Genomic DNA, 24,845 nt, shown 5'->3' on the forward strand with positions numbered 1-24,845 from the left:
TCACAAGGGCCGGTCTCTTTCCCGTTCTTTTTCTTCTTGACTTCCTACCTTCACCGCATACAACTTGCCGCCTTTCTGCCCCAGATACACTTTCCCGAAGGCGCCGCGGCTAATGGGCTTCACTATGCTGAATTCCTCAATGGAGGGCGGTCTTGGCACCGGGAACCGATTCACGCACTCTCCTGTCGCCGCGCCTCCACCCTCCTCGCTCTCCGCAGTGGGCTCCATCTCGGAGCAGCGCAGACCGAAGCTGCACCGGGCCAGCCGCGCAGGGCCTCGCCCCACCCGCAGTCCCGCCAAGTAGGTTCAAAGTGAGGCTCCGCCCACGCCGCCCGCCGCGCGTCCGCCGTGACGTCACCGCGGCGCCTCGCCGAGTCTGCAGCCCTGCCCCGTCACCGCCCCTTTTAGACGCCGAAGGAACCAATGGGCTGGAGGTCGGAAGCTCTGGGCTCGTCTCTATCCCTCCGCAGACTTCCGGGGCGGTCACCACGGCCCGCTGACGTCGCTTGTAATGAACCGGGAGGTGTAAAGTGTTCTTCGCTAGTTAGGTAAAGGGCCACCGGCACTTGTGGCTTCGAAATCTCTCCTGGCCTCCGTACGAGGCTGGTGAGAGCCTTCCCTGTCCAGACGTGATGTAATTACTGTAATTCCCCCATCCCGCACCGTTCACGACCTCCCACCCTCGCGGGGAATACAGGACCCGTTCGGATTGTTCAGAAGAGCAATGGCCAGATTAGAGGGTTGGAAGCTAGTGGAGTCAAAGAATGTGGAGAAACCGGATGAGCAGGAAGGGAATGGATCGCTTTGTTCTATGACATTTTCGGAGTATGTACTTGGCCTGACTGAAACAGATTGAGAAGAAAACAGGAAGGATTTTCGATTTTTTGCAAGGGAGATAAAAAGCACTGTATTTAACAAGAGCCCTTAGGGCTCAAGGCCCAGTCGGAACAAGACAGTGAGATCTGATAAGGAAGCTGTAGGAGGTCTAAGAGGTTGAATGGCATTCCCCCTCTTAAGCATAAAGTCAACAACTAGAGAGTTTCGAGGAGTTTATTGTTTGTGGCCATCGACCGGCCGCCACAGGAACGTCGGCCTCGGAAAAGGTAGAACTCTGACGCTGGGTCGGTCCACATGCCCCGGAAGTATTGTTGCGTTGGCGACTTGCCTTCCGGGGCAGATTGTCGTTGCTGCAGCTGTAGGAAGGAGAGGCCATTTTCCGTCTCTGGGAGGAGTTGGGGTCTAGAGAAGGGAGAAAGAGAAGAGGAGACAAAAGGGAAAGGGCCCAGCGCCTCCCCGCCGGGCCGTGGACGGAGGCACAGTTTCGGCAGGCGGGCGAGGTCGCTGAGGGCCTGGAGATGTTTTCCCTGTCTAGCACGGTGCAACCCCAGGTGAGACCGGCATTCAGAACATTTTTCTCTGGCCCTGTCGGAGGGTGTTTATTAGTTGGGTTTGTAGAAGCAGTTTCTGAGGTGGGTCCTTAAGAGAGAAGCTACTAACCCGACGCAATTCCGGGGAGTGATGAGTGGATCAGGGGACAATCCTGAGAGCCAGACCTGAGACTTAAAGTGCTGACAGTGAAGCTGTTGGGGGCAAAAGCGTGACGTGTACGTGATGGAGACCTTGGCTGATCGAAGTGATGGCGTGGAATTTCTGGTAGAGAATCCATCAGGCTTTGTTGAGTGTCTGGCATTCTGGGTAGAGGCAGGAGGGAGGTCTCCGTGGTAGGTGTAAAGGGAGTAGATAATGTTCCCTTTATATCCTTCTGGCTCTCCAGAGGCTTTAGTATTCACAACTACATCCCATAGTTTTTTTTTCTTTATAAATGGAATTTAACTGAAGCATGCTATAATAAATTGAATAACCAAGCGTGGATTTTTTTCCCCCGAAACTATGTATTTTCGAGTCATTAAGTGGTAAGCGTTAAATTTTGATTCAGCCGAATTTCCATATTTTTGTTTTTTCATGTTTCTGTGGAGTTAAGAAAAAAGGATTCCAAGGGATTTTGATGATTACCTTCCAGCACGAACATCAGGGATAATCATTTGTGGTCATGTTTTTGCTTGGTTCATTTATGATAACATCGTAATAGTTTTTTTAAAAGAGTGGTTTTGATTATTACCTTCCAGCATAAACAGAAGTAATCGCCTGTGGTCATGTTTTGTGCTTGGTTCATTTCAAAAACTTGTTTTTGATGATAATATTTTAATTTTTTTAAAGAATTCTGACAGTTTTGGAAATAAATGATATTTGAGAACATTCAGGTTAAAACAGTTTTTTTGATTGACACCCTTAGCCTCTTGATTTAAGTATGTGAATATGCAACCTTTTTTCTCTCTTTTCTTTTTCTTCCTTAGTACTGGGTGAATAATGGGAACTGAAGTGGTTATTTATTGGGCATCAGTTATGTATCTGGTTAGGAAGCAAATGTGGAATGTTGTCTTAATGAGGTCAGCTGAGTAGTAAGTAGTAAAGATGAGTCTGAGTTAGCCAGATAAAAAAGTGAACAGGTATACCAGACAGAAAACTATTTGAAGGTCTCTCCTGAGAGCACACACTTGTCCTGTAGCAAATTAAAACAAAAACAAAAAAATCAACTATCTGTAGGTTCTGAGATAGGAAAGAGGGTGGCCACTTGGAGGAACAAAGGTAAGGCTAGTGTGGCTAGAGCACAGTGCCTCAAGGCTATAATGGCAGAGATGAGGTTGGAGAGACCTTTGAGACAAACTGAAGAGAGAGCTAAAGTTGAGGATTTAATTTTAAGTGTATTGGGAACCATTGACGATTTTAAAACTGATCAGATTTTAATTTTTAAGAGATGATCACTGTGGCTTCTTACTGTGTAGATATGAGAGGGCAAGAGTGGAAAGTGTTACCACAAAGGAATCTATTGCACTTATCCAGGAGAGGGATATTGCCCAGTTAAAGTGGTGGCAATGGTCATGGAAAGGAAGGGATGAAATTCATTTTGAAGAAAGAATAGGATTTCATGAGATCAAAATATAAGAGATAAGGTGCCAGGAAGTGGTGTGGTGATTAAGGCACTGGACTCCCACATAGCCGACTGTGGTTCAAGTCCCAGATCTGGCGGCTTGAAAAATCACACTGAGCACGATATCGTGTGTGTGTGTGTGTGTGTGTGTGTGTGTGTGTGTGTGATGTCCAGAATTCCAGGAGGAGAGTGGATTGCTGTGTGGCCATCCTCCCTCAGGAGTGATTCCTTCCACTCTCTCTCTGGACAGAGCATGTGCCCTGTAGACAAAACCTTAGGGGAAAAAAAAGATAGATGATGGAGAGAGATGCTTCTAGTTTGTTAAACTGGATGCACGTAGTTCATTTCATTTCTTTTTTTTTTTTTTTTTTAAAGGATTGTTTTATTTGCACCAGCAGTTGGGTAATGGCTATGTTGCTGTACTCCCATGTAGTTGATCATAGTTCAAGTCCCGGACCCCGTGGCTTAAACTCATGCTGGAGGCATGTGTGCCGGGTGTGTGTGCGTGCCTGCCCAGGATCCCGAGAAGAGAATGGAGGAGATGGGATTGCGGTGTGGCCATCGCTCTTGGGGGGAGCTTTTTTGCTTTCTGTGTCTGTCTCTCTCTGTCTTTCTGGTGAGCACATGTGCCCTATAGCAAAAACCTCTCAAAAAAAAAAAAAAAAAGATTGTTTTTTTTAACTTTTTTTATTTTTACTTTGACCAGATAGGGGGAGGGAGGAAAAGTGAAAAAGCAAGGTGCCAGGTCTGGGACTCGAACTGGAGTTGACCATGTGGGAGTCCAGCCCCCTTAACCACCACACCACCTGCCGGCCCCACTAAATTAATTTCTTTTTTTCTGAGAGTGAGAGAGACATGCACAAACACCCTCAACACTTTGACATTCACCCCCAGCCTTCCAAGATATTCAGGATAATGGCTGTATCCAGCAGTCTGTAGAGGTTCACTGGGTATTAAACCCATAATCTTCCATATGGATCCAGCATTGCTTGAGCAGCTTGTTATAACTTACCAGGAAGCACTAGTTTTAGGTGAACTGAGTGGAGAATTAGTGGTATGTGATGTTGATGAGATGGTGAAGAGATTTTGTGTGCTCTAGGCGATCTTAAACTGGACTCAAATAGAGGAACCTTGTGCAAGTAGTTTATGCTTTGAAGGATGGTTACCACATTTAGAATTCCTTATTGCTTGATTGGTCAATACCTTTGAATTTAAGTGGTAAAAAAAATAAAACACAGAAAATGAGTTTTTTTTTTCCCACTGAGAAGAGATCAACCTTAATTTAAATCCTTTTCTGAGTGAGATGAGATATAACTAAAGTAAGCCTTTTTAGAGAAGTAGATCATGTATATCTTCAAGTAATTTGGTTCCAGTAGTTTTAAAGGAATTTTTTTTTTCTGGCTTTAATACATACTGAGGCCAAGTGGTGGTGCAGTAATAATGCAACTACATCCACATGAGAAAGGTTCTGGATTTTTGTCCTGTGACCTTCCTGATCAGACCAGGCACATCCTTGCCTGTGATCCTGACACTGGGAGAGTGGAGGTAGATCTTGGCATGAAGGCTGTTGGGGTGCCTGTCTTTCCTCTCAGGAAGTAAGTAAGTAAATAAGTAAACAAAAATAAAAATAATACATGCTCTTTGTTGACAATGTTGAAAATAAAATATAAATGAAAAAATGAAGATTATCTAATAGTCTTATTACCTAGAGATTCACATGTTAGAGTATATTTTCCATACTTTTTCTCTGCACAAACATGGGCATGCATACTTTAAAAAAGAGTTTTATGTTTTATTTATTTTATTATTCATGATAGAGCATGTGTGTCAGAGAGAGAGAGAAGCACCCTCAACGTGACTCAGTCATGATACAGTCCCCTTTCTGTAATCCTCCAGCTGTCAAGACCCTAGGTACTTGCACATGTGCCCAGTATATTTTGTGCTATCTCAGCCAGGGAGCATGTGTGTCAGTATTTATTTTATTTATTTATTATTATTTTTTAACTTGACCAGAGAGAGAGAGAAAGGGAAAGTGAGAAAGCAAGCTGCCAGATCTGGGACTCAAACTGCAGTTGCTCATATGGGAATCCAGCTCCTTAACTACCAGAGCACCTGCTAGTCCAGAGATTTGAACCACAGTCAGCATGTGGCTTCCAGCTCTGCAGTCTGGCATACAGAGATTGGACCCAGTTTGCTTTGTTTATGTAATAAATATATACGATTTGTTTTTTTGGGAGGGAGGGGGAGAGGTTTTTGCTATAGGGCACGTGTATTCACCAGAAAGAAATAGACAGACAGAAAGACAGAAAGCACGAAATCACCACCATGCCTCAATCTCTTCTCCTCCCTTCTCTCGGGATCTTGGGCATGCACGCACACATGCCCGGCATGAGTTTAAGCTACCGGGTCTGGAACTCAAACCGCGGTCGACTACGTGGAAGTCCAACGACATAGCCATTATGCCATCTGTTTGTCCCGTGATCTTTTTTCTGTATCAATAATAAAATAAATCTTTTTTTTTTTGGAGAGGTTTTTGCTATAGGGCGTGTGCGCTCGCCAGACAGAGACAGAGAGAAAGCGAGAAATCACCCCCCAGGGGGGATGGCCACGTCGCAGTCCCTTCTCCTACATTCTCCTCTCGGGGTCTTGGGCGTGCACACACACGCGCCCGGCATGAGTTTAAGCCACCCAGTACTGGACGCAAACTGCGGTCGACTACATGGGAGTCCAGCGACATAGCCATTATGCTAACTGCTGGTCCCTAAAATAAATCTTTTATCAGGAAATTTTAAGTCAGATTTTCTGAGTTACAAATTTTTTTTGAGGGGTATTTTTGCTATAGGGTCTGTGTGCTCACTGGAGAGACAAACAGAGAAATCACCACTTCCCCCCAGAGTGTGTGTGTGTGTGTGTGTGTGTGTGTGTATGTGCGTGCGTGCGTGTGATAGCCATGCTACAGTCCCTTCTCCATCCTCTTCTTGGGATTTTGGGCACTCATACACATGCACTTGGTGTGCTTCAAGCTGCCAGGTCCAGAACTCAAACCCTAAGTCCAGTGTCTTAACCACTACACCACCTGCTGTCTCCCCCGAGTTAAGATTTTTGAGCAAAGAACTGAAGGGAGAGCTAGAGCAAGTTGCAGTATATTGCTAACTAGACAAGAGAGCATAAATAGCAACGCAAGCATCTTGTGTCGAGACCCTGCTGTGTGTGTTCCATAAACAGCTAGGAGGTCAGTGTGGATGGAGCAAAGTGACTGAACGGGAGTTTAGGAGGAGATACACTCGGGCAGGTAATAAAGAGCCCAGCTAAAAGGGTTGTTAGAACCTTGATGTCTGCTGTTACTCTATGTAGGAAGCAAATCCAAATCTGAGTACTTAAAAATTTTAAGATGTAGTTTTTATATGTATCATATGTTTAACTTTTAACAAATTTCAAATCTTGACAAGGAAAAAAGATTGTTTCTGATTTTTACATTTATTTAGTGTACATGTGTGTGTATTCACTTATTTTAGATTTTTGCCATAGTGGGCAGGTGCTGGCCAAAGACAGAAAAAGTGAACAATTCCCCCCTGGGGGACTTGATATACCACAATCCCTTCATTTTCCTTGGATTTTGGGCATGCATGCACATGTGCCTGGTGTGTTTTTCAAGCTGCTGCATCCGTGACTCAAACCGCACAGTTGGCCACGTGGGAGTGTCCAGTGCCTTAACCACCACGCCACCTGCTCCGACCTCTATAATTTATATTTTTAAATGAACTTAATACATTTTAATTTTAACTTTCCCTCCTTTTCTAGGTTACGGTTCCTTTGAGTCATCTCATCAATGCCTTTCATTCACCAAAAAACACATCTATTTCTGTCAGTACATCGGTTTCTCAAAACCAGCATCGAGATGTAGTTCCTGAGCATGAGGCTCCCAGTAATGAGGTAATAGATTTAGTCGTGTGGGAAAACCTTTTTGATACAGTAAGTTTTATGAATTTATTTATTTAGATAGTGAGTTTTAATTATAGTTATTAAATGTCTTTAGGCATTTGTAGCAAGATGATTTCAGGCTTCAGCTTAATCTCCTTTGTAATTAACAGTATCTGATTCTAACTTTTTTTGTACATATCCAAAAATTACTTTATTTTATTTGGTGATTTAATTTTTTTGTATTTTCATATGGCAGCATAATGGTATTTACCTCTACCTTACTACTTCTGTGATAACTAGTCCGTCTTTTATATTCCTCCAGCTGTAACAGTGTACCGATAGGTAACTGACCATAATTACCTCCAAGTCTCAAGGAAGATAGAATGGGAAGAAGTTACCATCTACTCCCTTGAACAATTAGAATATAGGTACTTGAATATGAACTGTTTAAAGTAGGAAACTGTACTTTTAATATTCATATAATTATGAAATCAGTGATGCCTAGAATATAGGGAATTACAAATCTAAAACCTTTTATTTTTATAACATTTATTAATAAGATAGTTGTTTACAAGCTCAGAGTACATTTTTCATAGAAAAGATATCTGTAGTTAAGTTTTTCAAGTCCTCTTTAAGTTTTTCCAAGTCCTCTTTAACCCATAAATAACTTCTGTTCTTGGTCCTGATAACCATAGCTATGGCAAAGGACAGTATAAGGGGAGTTGGAAAAGTTTTCTTGGGGGGAGGGGTGTTGAAGGATCAGTCTTAAAATAATATTTTCTTTTTTTTTTTTTTTTTTTTTGAGAGATTTTTGCTATAGGGTGCGTGCGCTCGCCAGACAGACAGAGAGAGACAGAGAGACAGAAAGCGAGAAATCACCCCCAGGGGGGATGGTCACGCCGCAATCCCTTCTCCTCCATTCTCCTCTCGGTATCTTGGGCACGCATGCACACGCGCCCGGCATGAGTTTTAAGCCACTGGGTCCGGGACTCGAACCACGGTCGACTACATGGGAGTCCAGCGACATAGCCATTACGCTAACTGCTGGTTCCCTAGAATAATATTTTAAGGGGCTAAGGGGCCTGTAGATGGCTTAGTGGTTACATCCTTGGGTGCCCACATGGCTGACTGTGTTTCAAGTCCTAGACCCTGTGGCTTGAGAATAACATTTTGTTTTATTAATAATTCTTTTTTAAAATTATTTATTTTATTTTTATTTATTCATTCATTTTTTTTTTTTTTTTATTTTGACCAGAGAGAGACAGAGGTTGAGAGAGAGAGAGAGGAAGTGAGAAAGCAAGCCACCAGATTCAGTACTTGAACCCTGGTTGGTCATGTGGGAGTGTCCAGTGCCTTAACCACCACGCTATCTGCTGGTCCCAAGAATAACATTTTAATAAATGAAAATTTTGTTTTACTCCTTTTATAGTATTTGCCCAGTTTCTATTTCCTCTTTTACAGACATTCCATTGTCTTTTTTTGTTTCTCTTCTGAGATATTTTTGTTGTAGGGCACATGTGCTTGCTGGAGAGACAGAAGGTGAGAAATCACCCTCCAGGGGGATGGCCATGCCACAATCCCTTTCTTTCCATTTGCCTCCCGGGATTTTGGGTAGGCACACACATGGGCACCACATGAGGTTTAAACCACTGGGTCCGGACTTGAACTGCTGTCAGTTATGTGGGAGTCCAGCGACATAGCCATTATGCCATCTGCTCGTCTTAACAATCCATTGTCTTTTTACTGTCCTGACATCTTTCAGATTATAGTACAAGGGAGCCTTACTGGGGAAAACACTATCTCAAAATTGCTACATGCAATAAAGTTATGTCCCTCTTAGGAATTTTTGAAGATATTAATGTTGATGCTTCCGAAGAAATAAAATTCATCACTGATTCTGTCCTTCAGAGATAATGCTGTTAACGTTTTGTATTTATGTTTCCTATCTTTCTTGTATTTTTTAATATGATTGAATTATGCTGTATATACTGATTTCAATTCATTATGTAATATGCCATTTCAGGTATAATTTCTAATTATTTTTGTTGCTATAAACAACACTTGTTACTATTCTTGTTGCTAAACCTTTGATTTTTCATCAAGTGAAATTGCTGAGTTGATAGTGAAGTACATTTTTGGGGCTTTGAAAAGTAACTAAACTCTAGAAGCTAGTGTTCAGTTTAAGACTAATGGTGTTGGGGCCAGCAGGTTGCGTGGCGGTTGGGGTACTGGACTCTCACGTGGCCGACAACAGTTCGAGTCCTGGACTTGGCAGCTTGCTTTCTCTCGCTTGCTCCCTCGCTCTTGCTCTCTGTCTATCTCTCTCAGGTGAACACATATGCCTTGTAGCAAATTAAATAGTAAAGTAGTAATAATAACAAATATTGTAAAGTTAAATAAGTAATTCTTTAAAAATGTGTACATTTAAAAAGAAGACTAATGGTGTTAAACCCTCAATTGGTGTCATTAACCTCTAATATATACTCATTAGTCCTTCTGTTTATCGTTAGTAGGTATTCTTTATTATATCACAAAGTTTGTCATTATTCTTAAAGAACATTTTTTTTATTTATTTTTAATTTTTTACTTTTATCTGCATTATTTAATGCTGACTTTACTCCCATGCATAAATTCTTGTGTCTTCAGTTTCTTCTGGGATATCTTTGTCTTTTGTGCAACTCCCTCTTCCAGTTTAGGAACAGTTTGCTCCTTTTCAGTGAGGATCATCTCAATGTGGCGAGGGGAGCTCAGTTATAGGTTAATCTGCCCCTGAGCTCTGTAAGTACTACAGCGTATCTTGGGTGCCTTGTTCATGCGACTATATTCAACGACCAGATAATCCACATCTAACCCCTTGAGTTCAGCATTACTCTTTACATTTTTTAAAAAATTATTTTATTTAACTTTATTTATTTATTTACTTACTTATTTATTTAAATTTGACCAGAGAGGGACAGAGTGAGAGAGGGAGAGAGTGAAAGAAGATGAGAAAACAAGCTACCAGGTCTGGGACTCAAACTGCAATTGGTCATGTGGGAGTCCAGTGCCCTTAACCACCATGCCACCTGCCAACCCCACTCTCTGCATTTTTACGCATGTGCAGCAAGAATTCAGCACTCTTTTTGGGACATTGACCTTGTGTCCAGCCCCAGTGTTTGGCCTGGGCACATCTACCAATTCCACCATTGTAATGATGAAATGGCACACACTGCTTCTGCAAAGTGACATCCTTCAGATACTTGGTGGCTTTATTTTTTTCATCAAGTCTTGCTCATCTAAACATGTTCTCTGAAATGCAAACAGCAGGAAAAAAAATAAAATAAAATTTCCCTTTCAGCTTCCTTCAGGCAACTGACTTTTTCTTTCCTTTTGCTTTCAGAATTCTTGAAAGCGTATCTTGAACTTACATCTGTACTTGAAAGACTTTGAATTCATGTTATATCCCAATGTAATTTGGCTTTTACAATTTTATAGACTAGCTTCCAATATCAGTGGTGATTTTCTTTGTGTTAAATACAGGACCTTTGAAAAAAATGTACGTCTTTCAACCTATCCTTTGCATTGACCTTGCTGAAAATTCACTAATTTCAAAATATTCCCTTGAGTTCTGTGATAACACTTTGGTGACAGTTATTTTCTGTTTTGCTAGCTTTTAAAAACTGGTATACATTTCAGTATTGGGTTTATTGTGCATTTCTCCTTAATCTAATTTTTATTCTTTATATTCTCTCAGGTTACATTATTGTCTTGACAAATCCCAAGTATATCTCCAACCCTAAAGTATCTGTAACATTTCAGAGGTTCATCCTCAGTGATTCTTGCTGCTAAGAAGCTGCAACTCAAATTTAAGATGCTTAAAACAGATATTCCCCCAGATTCCAGTATAATTGGTCATACAATGGCTTCATTATCTTAGTCTGGGTCCAATCAGGAGAGAGAAACTACAAAGTCATTTGAATAGCAAAAGTTCTGTATAAAAATCTAATTATCGGTACCAGCAGTTAGAATAATGGCTCTGTCGCTGGACTCCCATGTAGTCGACTGCAGTTCGAGTCCTGGACCCGGTGGCTTAAACTCATGCCAGGCGCGTGTGCGTGCGTGCCCAAGATCCCGAGAGGAGAGAGGAGGAGAAGGGATTGTGGCGTGGCCATCCCCTCTGGGGGATGATTTTTTTGCTGTCTCTCTATCTTTCTGTCTTTCTGGTGAACACATGTGCCCTAAAGCAAAAACCTCTCAAAAAAAAATATGTAATTACCATTTTTAGTTTAATATTAAAATTTTTTTAGGGTATTGGAATAGCAAAGGATTGGCCAATAAGAAGAAAATAAGACTCTAAAAAATATAGGCAGGGACCCAACAGTGGCATGTAAGTAAAGCATAACACTGTGAAACTAACCTACGGAGGTCCTGAGTTCATATCTGGACACCTGAATATGTGGGGCTCACATGTCCATGGTCCTGGGCTGACTAAAGCCACTGCATGGTTCAGCTCCCTGACTCGGTGGTTTCAAAAGCATTTCAAGCTCATTTGCATGTGTATTCAAAATACTGAGAGAAGAATGGAGAAGGGATTCCATTGTGGTCATCCCTTCTGGGAGATACATATGTGTCTGGCATGACTTTCAAGCCACTGGTTCTGGGACCAACCTGCCATCAACCACGTGGAATTCAGCACTTTAATCACCATGCCACCTGCTACACCCTATAATTTTTTAAGTTTTGTATTATAAAAACTCACATGACTGATCTCAATAAAAATAAAACTGATATGTGCATCAGTTTATTTTTAATATTAATGTACTTGTTAGATTTTTTAAATCTTACACTATTTCAACTGATAATAAGTACTATGTATGTTCGATATTATGATAATATTAGTGTTTACTTAGTTGACTTAATCTTTTACAGCCTGTACTTAACTTGAGGGACCTTGGATTATCTGAATTAAAAATTGGACAGATTGATCGACTGGTAGAAAATCTACTTCCTGGATTTTGTAAAGGCAAAAACATTTCTTCCCATTGGCATACATCTCATGTGTCTGCACAGTCCTTCTTTGAAAATAAATATGGTATGTTGATACATTTTTAAAATTTCAATTAAAATAGGCTATCATAGTACTAGTAATAATTGTAATAGATACCATCTTATTAGCATTTACTATGGGCCAGGTTCTTCCCTAAATTGTGCTTTGTAATTTTTTATACTGGAATAATACTAGATATACAGAAGAGTTACAAAAATATAAGGGCATGAAAAAGAAAATAGAACATTTTTGTGCTTGGGGGCTTACACTAACAATATGCTTCAATTTGGGACCAGCTGGTGTTATGGTGGTTAAGGTGCTGGACTCCCACATGGTTGACTGTGGTTTGAGTCCTGGACCTGGCAACTTGAAACTCACACTGGGTGCATGTGCGTCCCTAAAATCCCGATTGGAGAATGGAAAAGAGATTCTGGTGTGGCTACTCCCCCTGAGGGGTATCTCACATTTTTTTCCTGTCTCTCTCTGTGTCTCCAGTTAGTACACAACACCCTATGGCAAGCATCTCTTTTTTTAAAAAAATAAAAAAAAGCTTCAATTTTATTGTCTCATTCACTCTAAGTTACCTGGCCTGCAGTGCTTGACATGGAGTCATTGGAAAAGTTTGACACATTTTTGCATAGAAAAAAATCAGTCATGACTTTTCTGGTGATTCAGTACATAGTGTTTAATAGAGTAAAATTTGTGTAGTTCATATTATGTCTATTGTTCTTCTCATCTACATATTAACATTTACTTTAGATCCTCATATTAATAGCTGTCTGCTATGTTTAGATAGGCAGAGGTATGAGAAATATAGAAAGGAGTTTCTTAACTTGATATTAAAAATTTTTTTTAAGGTAGATGATAACTACTGTTTGTTTCTACTGTTGCTACTGCCAGACTTTTTCTTGAGATCTTGGGTGTAAAGTAGGATGGGACACATTAGTCAAGAGTAGGAATTAGAAAGGATCAGTGCAGCGTTCATGGCTTACAGCCATAAAGGACCTTTCTCCATATCCACTGACTGTGGTAGCTTTGAGAAAGAGAATAGCAGCTGTGGTTTTGCAATGTTTTACAGGTTGATTGTCCCTCATCTGAAATTCTTAAGAGTACAAGGGTTTCAGATTTCAGGTTCTTTCAGATTTTGCAGTATTTGCATATGCATATATCTATCTATATACATGCACACACACACACATATATAAAACGAGACACTTTGGGGGTGGGATTCCAAGTCTAAACACAAAATTATACACGTTATATTAAATACACACCTTATAGACATATCCTGAAAGTTATTTTATACAGTATTTTTGTATTGGATGTGTTTACTGTAACCTGTCATATGAGGTGGCATATGACACTGTGTTAATGGAATTTCCCATTTGGTGGCAGCATGTCAACACTGTATAAGTTTTGGATTTGGGATCATTTTGAATTTGGGATTAGAGATGGTCATCCTGAATCGTATCATTAGAACTTTGAAATTAATTTGAAGAAATGGCAATTTTTTTTTTTTTTTTTGCTATAGGGCGTATGCACTCACCAGACAGACAGACAGAGAGGCAGAGACAGAGAGACAGAAAGCAAGAAATCACCCCCTAGGGGGATGGCCATGCTGCAATCCCTTCTCCTCCATTCTCTTCTCGGGATCTTGGGCACACATACACACAAACACACACACACACATGCCCGGCATGAGTTTTAAGCCAACGGGTCTAGGACTCGAACCACGGTCGACTACATGGGAGTCCAGAGACATAGCCATTATGCTAGCTGCTGGTCCTGAAATGGCAATATCTTACCTCTTTATGGACTTAAAAGTGATTTTAGCCTAACCGTATGTCCATATATATTTAAAACATTTTTTTTTGGTGTTTTTAAGAGGTTTTTTTCCTTAGGTGTGCATATTTACCACAGAGAGAAACAGAGACAGTGAGAGAGAAAGTGAGAAATCACCCCCTGCCCCAGCAGATGGCCATAATCCCTTCTCCTCCATTCTTCTCTCAGGATTGGGCATACATGCACACACGACTGGTGCGATTTTCAAGCCACAGGGTCTGGGACTCAAACCATGGTCGGCTATGTGCAAGTAATGTAACTACTGTGTCATCTGCTAGCCCTTATTTTTCTCGATTTGAATTTAGTTTAATTGGCAGCTATATTCATATACCAGATAAGAAAGGTAATCTTAGCAATGAGTGATAGGTAACAACTGATAATTTAAAATGATTAGATTACCAGCACTTTAGATATTTTGATAGGAGCAGTGTCATATCATGGACAGCTAAAACGTAAAACTCATATTGTGGTTTTCATAATGTTAAATAAAATAATTATTTTATATGATTTTTGTATTCTTGGTTTGGCAATAGAAAATTTATTCTTTGTAATCTCCTTCCAGGTTACTTAGATATGTTTAGTACTTTACGTTCCTCTTGCTTGTACAGACAACACCCAAGAACTCTTCAAAGCATTTGTTCAGATCTTCAGTACTGGCCAGGTATGAAATGACAACTGTGTTTATTTTGAGAAAAAAAATGTATATATTTAATGTATTCTGAATTTTTTTTTCTGAAAGTTTTTCTTAATGGTACCTATGATTATTTATGAGAGATTAATTTTTTTTGAGAGATTAATTTTTAAAAAATTAACTGAAAGAGGTGAGTACTTTTATTTCCTTTAGAACTTGGGAAAATACCTTAAACTCAGAGTCAGTAAGAGTGAGCTATGGGATGGTTGCTGTAGTAAACAGTGAAAAGAAGATGATACTCATAATTCATTGGTAGGCACATAACCTGATAACAGCCTTCTTATAAGGCAGTTCTTTAGTATCAAAATGTAACCCTCACATTTTCACTTTTAGGAATTCAGTCTATATGCACAAAAGGATATATGTGCAAGAATGCTACAGTATTATTTGTAGCAATAAAAAGGAAGGAAAAAATGATGTCTGTAATAGGGACATGGTTGAATAAATTATTTTACTCCGATGATTGGAAAAGTATTAGATGGCTGTTAAACTGAATGCACTGTCTTATTCTGAAAAATATTTATGATATATTGTTATGTGAAAGAATACAATTATAGGGACTGTCAAGTGGCATGGTGGTTAAGAATGCTGGACTCCCACATGGCCCATTGTGGTATGAGTCCTGGACCTGGTGGCTTGCTTTTTCACTCTCTCACTCTCACTCTTTCTCTCTCTGGTCAAATTAAATTTAATAAAGAAAAAAGAAAAAAAAATACAGTCGTAAAAATTTGCATACTATTTGTAGATTTTTTTTTCCCCAGAAAGAGATAGACAGACACAGAAAGTGAGAAATCCTCTCCCGGGGGATGGCCATGCGACAGTTCCTTCTCTTCCATTCTCCTCTTGGGATTTTGGGCACACATGCACATGCTCCTGGTGTGAGTTTTAAGCTTGCTGAATCCAGAACTTGAATCACGGTTGACTACGTGGGAGTCCAGTGACGTAATCATTATGCCATCTGCTGGTTCCATTGTAGATTAATTTTTATGGAAAGAACATGTGTGCGCACTGAAGGGTAGTCATGGGATTGTTAACAATGGCTACTTCTGGAGGGCCTGTAGATGGCATGGTGGTTAATGTCCTGGATCCCACATGCCCCAAATCCTAAGAAGATAATGGAGAAGTGATTGCATTGCCCCCTACTCTGGGGGATGATTTCTCACTCTCTGTTTCTTTCTGTTTCTCTTCAGTGAGGGCTTGTGCTCCATAGCCAAAAAAAAAAAAAAAAAAGAAAGTTAATAGCTGTTATTTCTGAGAAATGGAATAGGGATGTAGGGAATTAAGTGACAGACTTTTATTTGATACTATTTTACTTTTTTAAACATTTGTAATCTCCAAGAATAAGTATAAAGTTAGCTATGTAGATTTTATCTATACAATTTAATGATTTGGCTATTTTTAGGAAAGGGTCATGATATCAGATTTTCTAGGCTGTGTTCTAAATTATATCATAAAATTTCCTGACTTCTGTAGTTACTTTTTCCCCCATCAAAATGGAATAAATAGAATTTTTAATGTTCTGTTTGAAAGAAGTATGATAGAAAAAAAATTAAATAATGTTGAAGTGTCTGACAAAACAAATTATCTCAAGTAATAGGATACACAGGTATGATGTCAGAATTTAGAATCTTAGACAGTTTCCTTTTTTTGGGGTAACATTTATAATGAAAATAAATGGTGCTGTTTTTATTCAGTTTTCATACAGTCTCGGGGCTTTAAAACTTTGAAATCAAGGACACGACGTCTACAATCCACCTCTGAGAGATTAGCGGAAACACAGAATATTGCGCCATCATTTGTGAAGGTAATTAGACCTTTATTTTAATGTTACAAAGAATGATAATTTTCAGTTATTAAAGATACAAAGGCACATCTGCAGTGGCTCACAGGTCCCACCACCACTTTGGAGCCTGGAAGGCACATGGGAGGCCCACGTTTAGTTTCCGAGATAGCCTGAATAGGCTGGGTATGGTGGTGTGCACCTGTGATCCTAGCTGGACAGCCTGGAGCAGGAAGACTGCTAAACACTGAGAATCTGGGAGCCATAGGTGGCATAGTGGTTAAGGGCGCTGGATTCCCACATGGCCGACCATGGTTTGAGTCTCAGACCTCGTGGCTTGCTTCCTTTCTTTCCCTCTCTCTTACTTTCTCACTCTGTCCCTCTCTGGTCAAAATTAAAATAAATAAATAAATTTAAATAAAAATTATTTAAAAAAAAATCAACAGAATCTGTCAAAGATATCTATCTCTGTCTCTCTGCCTTTCCCTGTGCCTCTCCCTCCCTCTCGTAGGGTGGGGTAAAAACAAGGACCTTTAGTATCTGATTTCTTTTGTTGCCTGATAAATTATCTCTTTTTACCACTTAAGACAAAGGATTAATGTAGGCAATCATAGTGAATACTTTTCTGAGCACCGCACATTAATTGCTTATTAAACATCTCCCTCTGACTTCTAGCAACCTATTTCTGCTTTTTTGTTTATATTGTTGGGTAGCATCCATCCAAACTGAAGCGTGGTGATCAGCCTAAATGCATCCTTTCTTACCTCCCCCATCCATTAATCACTAAAGTAATCTTGGTCCAACTTTGTAAACATTTTTTTTTTTTAAATTATCTAATTTTCCTGGGGCCAGCAGGTGACATGGTGGTTAAAACACTGGACTCCCACATGACCGACTGTGGTTTGAGTCCCAGACCTGACAGCTTGCTTTCTTTCCTCTTCCCCCCTCTGTCTCTCTTTGGTGAGTGCACATGCCCAAAAGCAAATTTTTAAAAATAAATACATACATTCATACATAAATATAAATATTTCTTTCAAAAAACTTATCTAATTTCCACTAGCAAAAAGAGAGACTGTACCCCTAGCAAGGCCCTGATCCTCTCCCAGCACATGCAGACTAAGCAAACATGAGGTGAGACCTCTGCTACATGGGTCAGCCTTGCAGGATTTCATGCCCCACCACTGTCCCAAAATTTGGCCCCCTAACTTTTTCTTTTATCTCTTTCTTCATTCTCAATTCAACTGTCATAGATAAGCTATAAACATTTCTTGCCTAGATTACTCTCATGGCCTTTAGTTTTTCTACCTTCAGTCTGATTTCTAAGCTGCCACCAACCAGTTTTTTTATAAAATGATGACCTAATTGTATTACTGTTCTTTATTAACTAAGTCAACCTGGTACACAGAACATTTAATCATTTGGCCTCTATGTGCCATTTTTCTGTTCTCTGGTTTTCTTTCAGTATGCCAGCTGCTTGGTTCCCCTATCTTCCTCTGGGAATTTAAGTCTTGACGCCTAAGATTGTACCTAAGATTGCTATTGCGTCATACCTTTGTCAGATTGCTCATGGTGTTTTTTGAGAAATCCCATTCTCTATAAGGCCTTTCCTGTCTTCCTTAGGTAGCATTTTATCAGCTTACTTAGTACTTCTTACATAACATCAAAATGATTTTAAAACTTAAGTTATTTATGGATCTTTCCCCAATTGATTGAAAACTTTCTAATCAGTGCTTTAGCTTTATATCTTCAGGGTGAGTATGTAAAAGTTGCTTAATAAACATTGAATAAATTAATGAGGTTTTATCCTCTAATAGAGAGAAAGGGATATGAACATCAAGGGTTTAAAGCTCTTAAATAGCAATGTCACTTTATGTTATTAATTGATTAATGCAAGCTTAGGATCTAGTGTTAGTTTCTTAGTCATTGATTATGTAATTTATTATTGAGTCTAAATTTTGTTCTTCACATTGAGAATAAAAATAAAATCCCAGAATTTCAGTGAATTTTTCTGTAGGTAATCACAATATTGCTAGAGAATGTTATTATCTATGTAGTCAACCAATGCTGATATACCCTTTATGTATGTAGGGGTTTCTTTTGCGGGACAGAGGGTCAGAAGTTGAGAGTTTGGACAAGCTCATGAAAACCAAAAATATACCTGAAGCTCACCAAGATGCATTTAAAACTGGTTTTGCAGAGGGTTTTCTGAAAGCTCAAGCACTGACACAAAAAACTAATGGTGAGTTGATTTGATATTATCCATATTTGAAAAGAAAAATGGAAAGGAAGCCATAGTTCAGCATTTAAGGTTTTATAAATAACTTCTAAAATCATCTACCTTTCCAGTGGTTATATTCCACTGTATTGAGACTTAAGCTGTGTGGAAATGGAGTTAACTGCTGGGAGTTCCACTTTCTCAACAGAGAAACGAAAGTCAAGGGTAGAAATGTGTGTGGCTTCATGAAGGCTTTGGTAGCAGGGTGAAGGGGGAAACATGGCAATTGTGCAGAAAAATGCCAGATCCCCAAATTCCATGTCATGAAGTATATCAATAATAACCTGTTTGCGTTTCATTGAGCTTTCCTATCTCATCAATGGCATTTGATTAAGGCTTTCTCCTTTCTTTCTCTTCCAGATTCCCTCAGGCGAACTCGCCTGATTCTCTTTGTTCTGCTGCTGTTTGGCATTTATGGACTCTTAAAAAACCCATTTTTATCTGGTAATGTTTCTTTTTATTTATTTGACTCACTATTTTATTCCTTGAAGTCTTGTTCCCTTTGTGGTTGGTTTATCTAAGACATAGTGAATGAAAACATTAATGTTTATAGTTTTAGGATCTAGGCCTTTCATTCCTAGTAGTGGTTAGTTTCCTAGATTTTTAGGAAATGATGCCTGTCCCCTTACAATTTTAAAAGTAAATGGGAGAACTTTGTAATATAAATAATAATAATAGCAATACAAAGCGAAATAGTCTTCTGTTCAAAGCTAAACTAATGAATTGAACTTTATTTTAAAAGAATTATTTAGTTTCATGTATTATTTTTCAGTTTGACCAGAGACAGAGAGAGAAGGGAAGTGAGAAAGCAAGCTGCCAAAATTACATGAGTACTATATTGTTTTGTTTGCCTGTATAAAATGAAGTAATAATGTTAGATTCCATTGGTTCCAATTATGTTTTCAACTGCCATACAATTTTTATCTTATGTTCCTCTTTTCTGTATGCATTTGAAAAAAATTCAAGATAGAACACATGCACACATGTGTGAAAGTGAGAGAGACATACAGGGATAGATATATGAGCACCGTCCACAGGGTCTGGTCGTGCTATGATATCCTTCCTCTAGTCCTCCAGCTGGTCAGATCTTGGGCACTCATGCTCATGCGTGGCATGTTGAGGTGACAGGGCAGGGAGTGTAAACTAGGGTGCCCACATCATAATGGCTTCTTTAATGGATGCATTACCCCTGAGCCATAGAACCACCCCACCCTTAGTTCTCTACTCTCCTTATGAAGGATCTATATCCTTAAAAAAAAATTCTTAGTGGACTGAAACTATTAATGTCTCTTCTGGAATTACTGTTTTACATTCACTCCTCCAGTTTGTATGTTCCTGATGCATTGAATATTTTACTTAGATCCTGTATTTTTGTCTACTCATTTTTTGCTTTTAAATTTTTATCTTTTTTTTTGCTTCTAAATATCTATCTGTTTTATCTCTCTATTCTCCTTTAAGATTTATTGAGGGTGTTTATTTAATATTTTTATTTTTGTGGTAGAGGTTTTTGCCTTAGGGAACGTGCACTCGGCTGGAGAGAGAGAGAGACAGTGAGAGGGAAAGTGAGAAATCACTCTCCTGGGGAGATGGCTATACCATAATCCCTTCTCCTCCATTCTCCTCCTGGGATCTTGGGCACACATGCACATGTGCCCGGTGTGAGTCTCAAACCACTGGGTCCAGGACTTGAACTGCAGTTGGCCAAGTGAGAGCCTAGCAACATAACCAGTGCACCATCTACTGGCCCCTATTGAGTATTTTTTTATTGTTCCATTTCCCCATTGTGAATTTGTAATTCATAGAATGTCATTTCTATTTTGTTATAAACTATAATGTAAACTTCAGTATGCACCTTTATGTTAGCACGGAGTCCTCAGTTCTCCTTGCAAGAAGGAATTCAGCCAAGAGACAGTTGTATAGTAGAACAACAAAACTTTATAACAGAGTAAAATGAAAGTACAAAACGGGAAAATGAAAATACAAGTGTAGTCTTGAGAAGTAGGAGTAGTCAGGCTCGGAAAGTGGATACCAGCCTCAATCAGTCTTAATGGCAATTATTTGGACATTTTGTGAGGAAATTAGAAATTGCTCAGTTTACTTATTTATGACTACTCTACTTTGGAACTTCTGACCCGACTGGAGTAGATTCAAGAAAACCTTATAATAGTTTCTCCTAAGTTGTTCTCAAATAGTTTACTCTCCTAGCAAACCTTTTCTGTCTTATACTTAATGATGTAATTACTTATAATTCATTCGAGGACAAGCAACAGTTGGAGGAGGAGGAGAGCTATGTGTAGAGAGAAATAATGTTATCCTTACTTTGTTTTTTATGGTGTGTGCTAGTTTTTTATGCCAGCTTTAAGGCAGGATCTAAATGTGATCAATTGTATCCAGATATTTAAAGGTGCTTGTTAAAAGTGCAAACTTGGGGGACCAGCAGTTAGCGTAATGGCTATGTCACTGGACTCTCATGTAGCCGACCGCAGTTTGAGTCCCAGACCCAGTGACTTATACTCACGCCCGGTGCGTGTGTGCACATGCCCGAGATCCTGAGAGGAGAATGGAGGAGAAGGGATTGCGGTGTGGCCATCCCCCACCGGGGGGTGATTTCTTACTTTCTATCTCTATGTCTCTCACTATCTGTCTGGTGAGCACACGGGCCCTATAGCAAAAACCTCTCCAAAAAAAAAAGTGCAAACTTGGGGGACCATCAGTTAGCATAATGTCTATGTTGCTGGACTCCCATGTAGTCGATCGCAGTTCCAGTCCTGGACCTGGCTGCTTACACTCACGCCGGGCGCATGCGCATGTGTGCCCAAGATCCCGAGAGAATGGAGAAGGGATTGTGGCATGGCCATCCCCTCTGGGGGGTGATTTCTCGCTTTCTGTCTCTGTCTTTCTGGCAAGCGCACACGCCCTATAGCAAAAAACCTGTCTGAAAAAAAAGTGCGAACTTGGGCCAGCCAATGGTGTGGTTGTTAAGGCAGCTTTATCCCACATGACTAATCATGTACAAATTTAAAATAGGAAAAAATGAATTTTTGGGGGGGAGAGGTTTTTGCTATAGGGCGCGTGTGCTCACCTGAAAGACAGAGAGACAGAAAGTGAGAACTCACCCCCCCAGGGGGGGATGGCCACGCTGCAGTCCCTTCTCCTCCATTCTCCTCTCGGAATCTTGGGCACGCATGCCCACATGCCCAGCGTGCGTTTAAGCCCCTGGGTCTGGGACTCAAACCACGGTCGACTACATGGGAATCTAGTGACATAGCCATTATGCCAACTGCTGGTCCCTAAAATAAAAATTTTAAATAAAAAAATTTAAAAAATGCAAACTCCCCTAGGCCTATATTCAAATCTACAAATCATAAGTCTGTGCCATGGTTTGCATACAGTCTTTTATTAGATTTTTGCCGTAGGTTGCTTGCACTTACCAGAGAGAGACCGAGAGGGTCAGTGAGAAATCACCCCCTACCCAGGGAAAATGGCCACATCAGAATCCCTTCTCCAGTTGTTCCTCTTAGGATTTGGGCATGCATACACATGCACCCAGCATTTCTTTCTTTCTTTTTCCTTTTTTTTTTCCAATGAACTTTTATTATTAGTTAAGTCATGATTCAGAGCCCCAGGTTAGGGATCACTGTGTATCCTGATCCCATTTTACCACCTGGTAGAAGGACAGAGGGCAGAGGAAAGGTGGACTGAAGCCACTTCAGATCTTCCCAGGAAACGTGCCTTCTGCCCAGCAGTCCTCCCAGGTTGAAACCCGTGATATGGGGCAGAGGGACTTGTTTTCACACTGGTACCACTTGCACGCAGAGATGTCACCTCCTTTAGTAGTCATTGTCTTATCGCAGCGGTGGAAGACCAGGTAGTCCTGCCAACAGTTCCTGGTCTGGTTCTGGTTGGGGAAGCAGTTGTAAAAAGGGACAGTCTTATAGTTCTGGATTTTGGTCATGATGTCTTCTGCCATGGTGCTAACTTCTAAAGACGCTCCTGAAACAGCTTGCAGTTCAGTGTGACCCTTGGCCAATCTGGCATGATTTTCAAACTGCTGGGTCTGGGGCTCAAACCTGGTCAGTCATGTGGGAATATAGCACCTTAACCATGCTACCTGTTGACCTCTGAATACCCTTATTTTGACACATTTCTTAAGTGTCTTTTATGTACAGAAAATTTTGAGATCCATCGATGTAAGATTTCTGTCCCACTGTGCAGCAGCTAAGCTCTGTCCCTGGGAAGCCAGAAGTCACATGGCTGACTCCAATTCAAATATCAGTTTCTGTGGCTCGAAAAGCTTGCTGGCCATGTGCGTGTGCAAGTGAACCCCAAATCCTAATGGGATAGAGAAATGGAGGAAAAAAGTTGTGGCATGACCATTCCCCATTGGGGGTGCTTTCTTTTTCTCTAATAAGCACATGTGCCATTTAGCAATAAAAGAATAATTATTCATAGTAATTATTCACTGAGTATTAAAAGAAGAAGAGAAAAATAATTCTTGACTTTAACTGGAAAGTACAAACATATCTTTTTTTTTTTTTTTTTTTTGAGAGGTTTTCACTATAGGGCGTGTGCGCTCGCCAGACAGACAGAGAGAGACATAGAGACAGAAAGCGAGAAATCACCCCCCAGGGGGGATGGTCATGCCGCAATCCCTTCTCCTCCATTCTCCTCTCGGGATCTTGGGCACGCACGCACACGTGCCCGGCGTGAGTTTTAAGCCACCAGGTCCGGGACGTGAACCGCGGTCGACTTCGTGGGAGTCCAGCGACATAGCCATTATGCTAACTGCTGGTTCCCCAAACATGTCTTTTTAATGTGAATCATTTCCTTGTTTGAACATTACCTAGAAATCCAGAACTGATTTTCTTTTTTTGTTTGCTGTAGGGCATGTGTGCTTGCCAGAAAGACAGAGAGAGAGACAGAGAGACAGAAAGCGAGAAATCACCCCCCAGGGGGGATGGCCATGCTGCAGTCCCTTCTCCATTCTCCTCTCGGGATCTTGGGCACACACGCACACATGCCCGACGTGATTTTAAGCTACTGGGTCTGGGATGTGAACCACGGTCGACTACATGGGAGTCCAGTGACATAGCCATTATGCTAACTGCTGGTCCCTAGAACTGGTTTTCATTCCTCTCTGGTTTAGGTTTCTCACACATTTAATTTTTTCTGAGTTTTCATTTCTTGCCTCTAAAAATTAAGATAGTTAGAATTTTATTAATCTACCAAAATAATCATTTATTTTCTCCCTTTTAGTTCGCTTCCGGACTACAACAGGGCTTGATTCTGCAGTGGATCCTGTCCAGATGAAAAATGTCACCTTTGAGCACGTTAAAGGAGTAAGCTAAAAAGGTTTTTTTGCCTTCTCATATGTTGTCTAAATGGTATTATTTATATGGTCAATATTTTCTGAAGATTATTTTGAAATAAGTAAAATTATATCCAAAAGTAAAATAATAGAAGCTTCAATATTTTGCTATTGTCATTTACTCCAAAAGCAATTTTGTTTCATGATGGACCTTAGTATTGATTTGTGAAGGAGCATCATGGTTTACCAGAATGAATATGGACTTCAAGTTGAAACAAACTAGGGCTTCAAATTCTTTCCTTTTTTTTTTTTTTTTTTTTTTTTAATGACAGTCTCTCACTATTGTGATTGCTCTGCCTTAGTCTCCCAAGTAGCTAGGACTACAGAAGTACACCAGCACGCCTGGCTATTTTCACACAGGGTCTCACTCTGTTGCCTAGGCCAGCCTTGAGCTCACAATCCTACTTCTACTTCCACAGGGATTATAGGTACATGCCACTGCACCCAGCCTTTAGGTTGGACTGGGAATTAAACGTGGGCCCCCCATGTGGTTCCAGCTCATGGAGCATAGTATTTTGGTAATGGGTCACTGTTATATAAATATTTTTAGACTTAGTGACTATGTGGATTTGAACTAATTGCTTTAGATTGTCACAGATAATTATGTGCTTGTCATATAGCAGACAATAAATGATACTTCTTCAGCTGGCCCTCTCATTAATCTTCCTTTACTTTTGCTATAGATGGGTGCTTACACTCGCCAGAGAGAGACAAAGAGAAGAGGGACAGTGAGAAATCACCTCCCGGGAGTGACCACAATGCTCTCTCCTACTCCAGTCTCCTCTCAGGTTTTTGAGCACATGTGCACATGCATCTAGTGTGACTTTTTAGGCTTCCAAGACCGGAATTTGAACCACAAAATAGACCATGTGGGATCCAGCACTTGAGCATTCATGACACCTGCTGGCCCTTATTTTTTCTTAATTATCAGAACATGTGTGCACTTACCAGAG

General features: G+C 40.2%; 2 protein-coding genes across 2 annotated transcripts in view; one reads left to right on the plus strand and one right to left on the minus strand.

Annotated features, from left to right (window-relative positions):
- The first annotated feature begins 1,152 nt into the window (after positions 1-1,152).
- YME1L1 (YME1 like 1 ATPase) overlaps positions 1,153-24,845 on the plus strand; it is a 43,010-nt gene continuing 19,317 nt past the window's right edge. The window contains exons 1-8 of the mRNA XM_006139748.3: positions 1,153-1,388; positions 6,791-6,922; positions 11,819-11,981; positions 14,341-14,439; positions 16,164-16,273; positions 18,338-18,488; positions 18,885-18,968; positions 23,781-23,863. Of these exons, the coding sequence (XP_006139810.1) occupies positions 1,356-1,388; positions 6,791-6,922; positions 11,819-11,981; positions 14,341-14,439; positions 16,164-16,273; positions 18,338-18,488; positions 18,885-18,968; positions 23,781-23,863 (855 nt within the window). The 5' untranslated portion in view covers positions 1,153-1,355. The remainder of the gene's footprint in view (positions 1,389-6,790; positions 6,923-11,818; positions 11,982-14,340; positions 14,440-16,163; positions 16,274-18,337; positions 18,489-18,884; positions 18,969-23,780; positions 23,864-24,845) is intronic.
- Positions 22,053-22,884, minus strand: LOC102486489 (cytochrome c oxidase subunit 6B1-like). The gene has a single exon (XM_014586846.2). The coding sequence runs from the start codon at positions 22,492-22,494 to the stop codon at positions 22,234-22,236; it is 261 nt and encodes an 86-aa protein (XP_014442332.1). The 5' UTR covers positions 22,495-22,884; the 3' UTR covers positions 22,053-22,233.

Source organism: Tupaia chinensis, unplaced genomic scaffold (assembly GCF_000334495.1).
Source record: "Tupaia chinensis unplaced genomic scaffold, TupChi_1.0 Scaffold000001_1, whole genome shotgun sequence".
Classification (NCBI taxonomy): domain Eukaryota; kingdom Metazoa; phylum Chordata; class Mammalia; order Scandentia; family Tupaiidae; genus Tupaia; species Tupaia belangeri.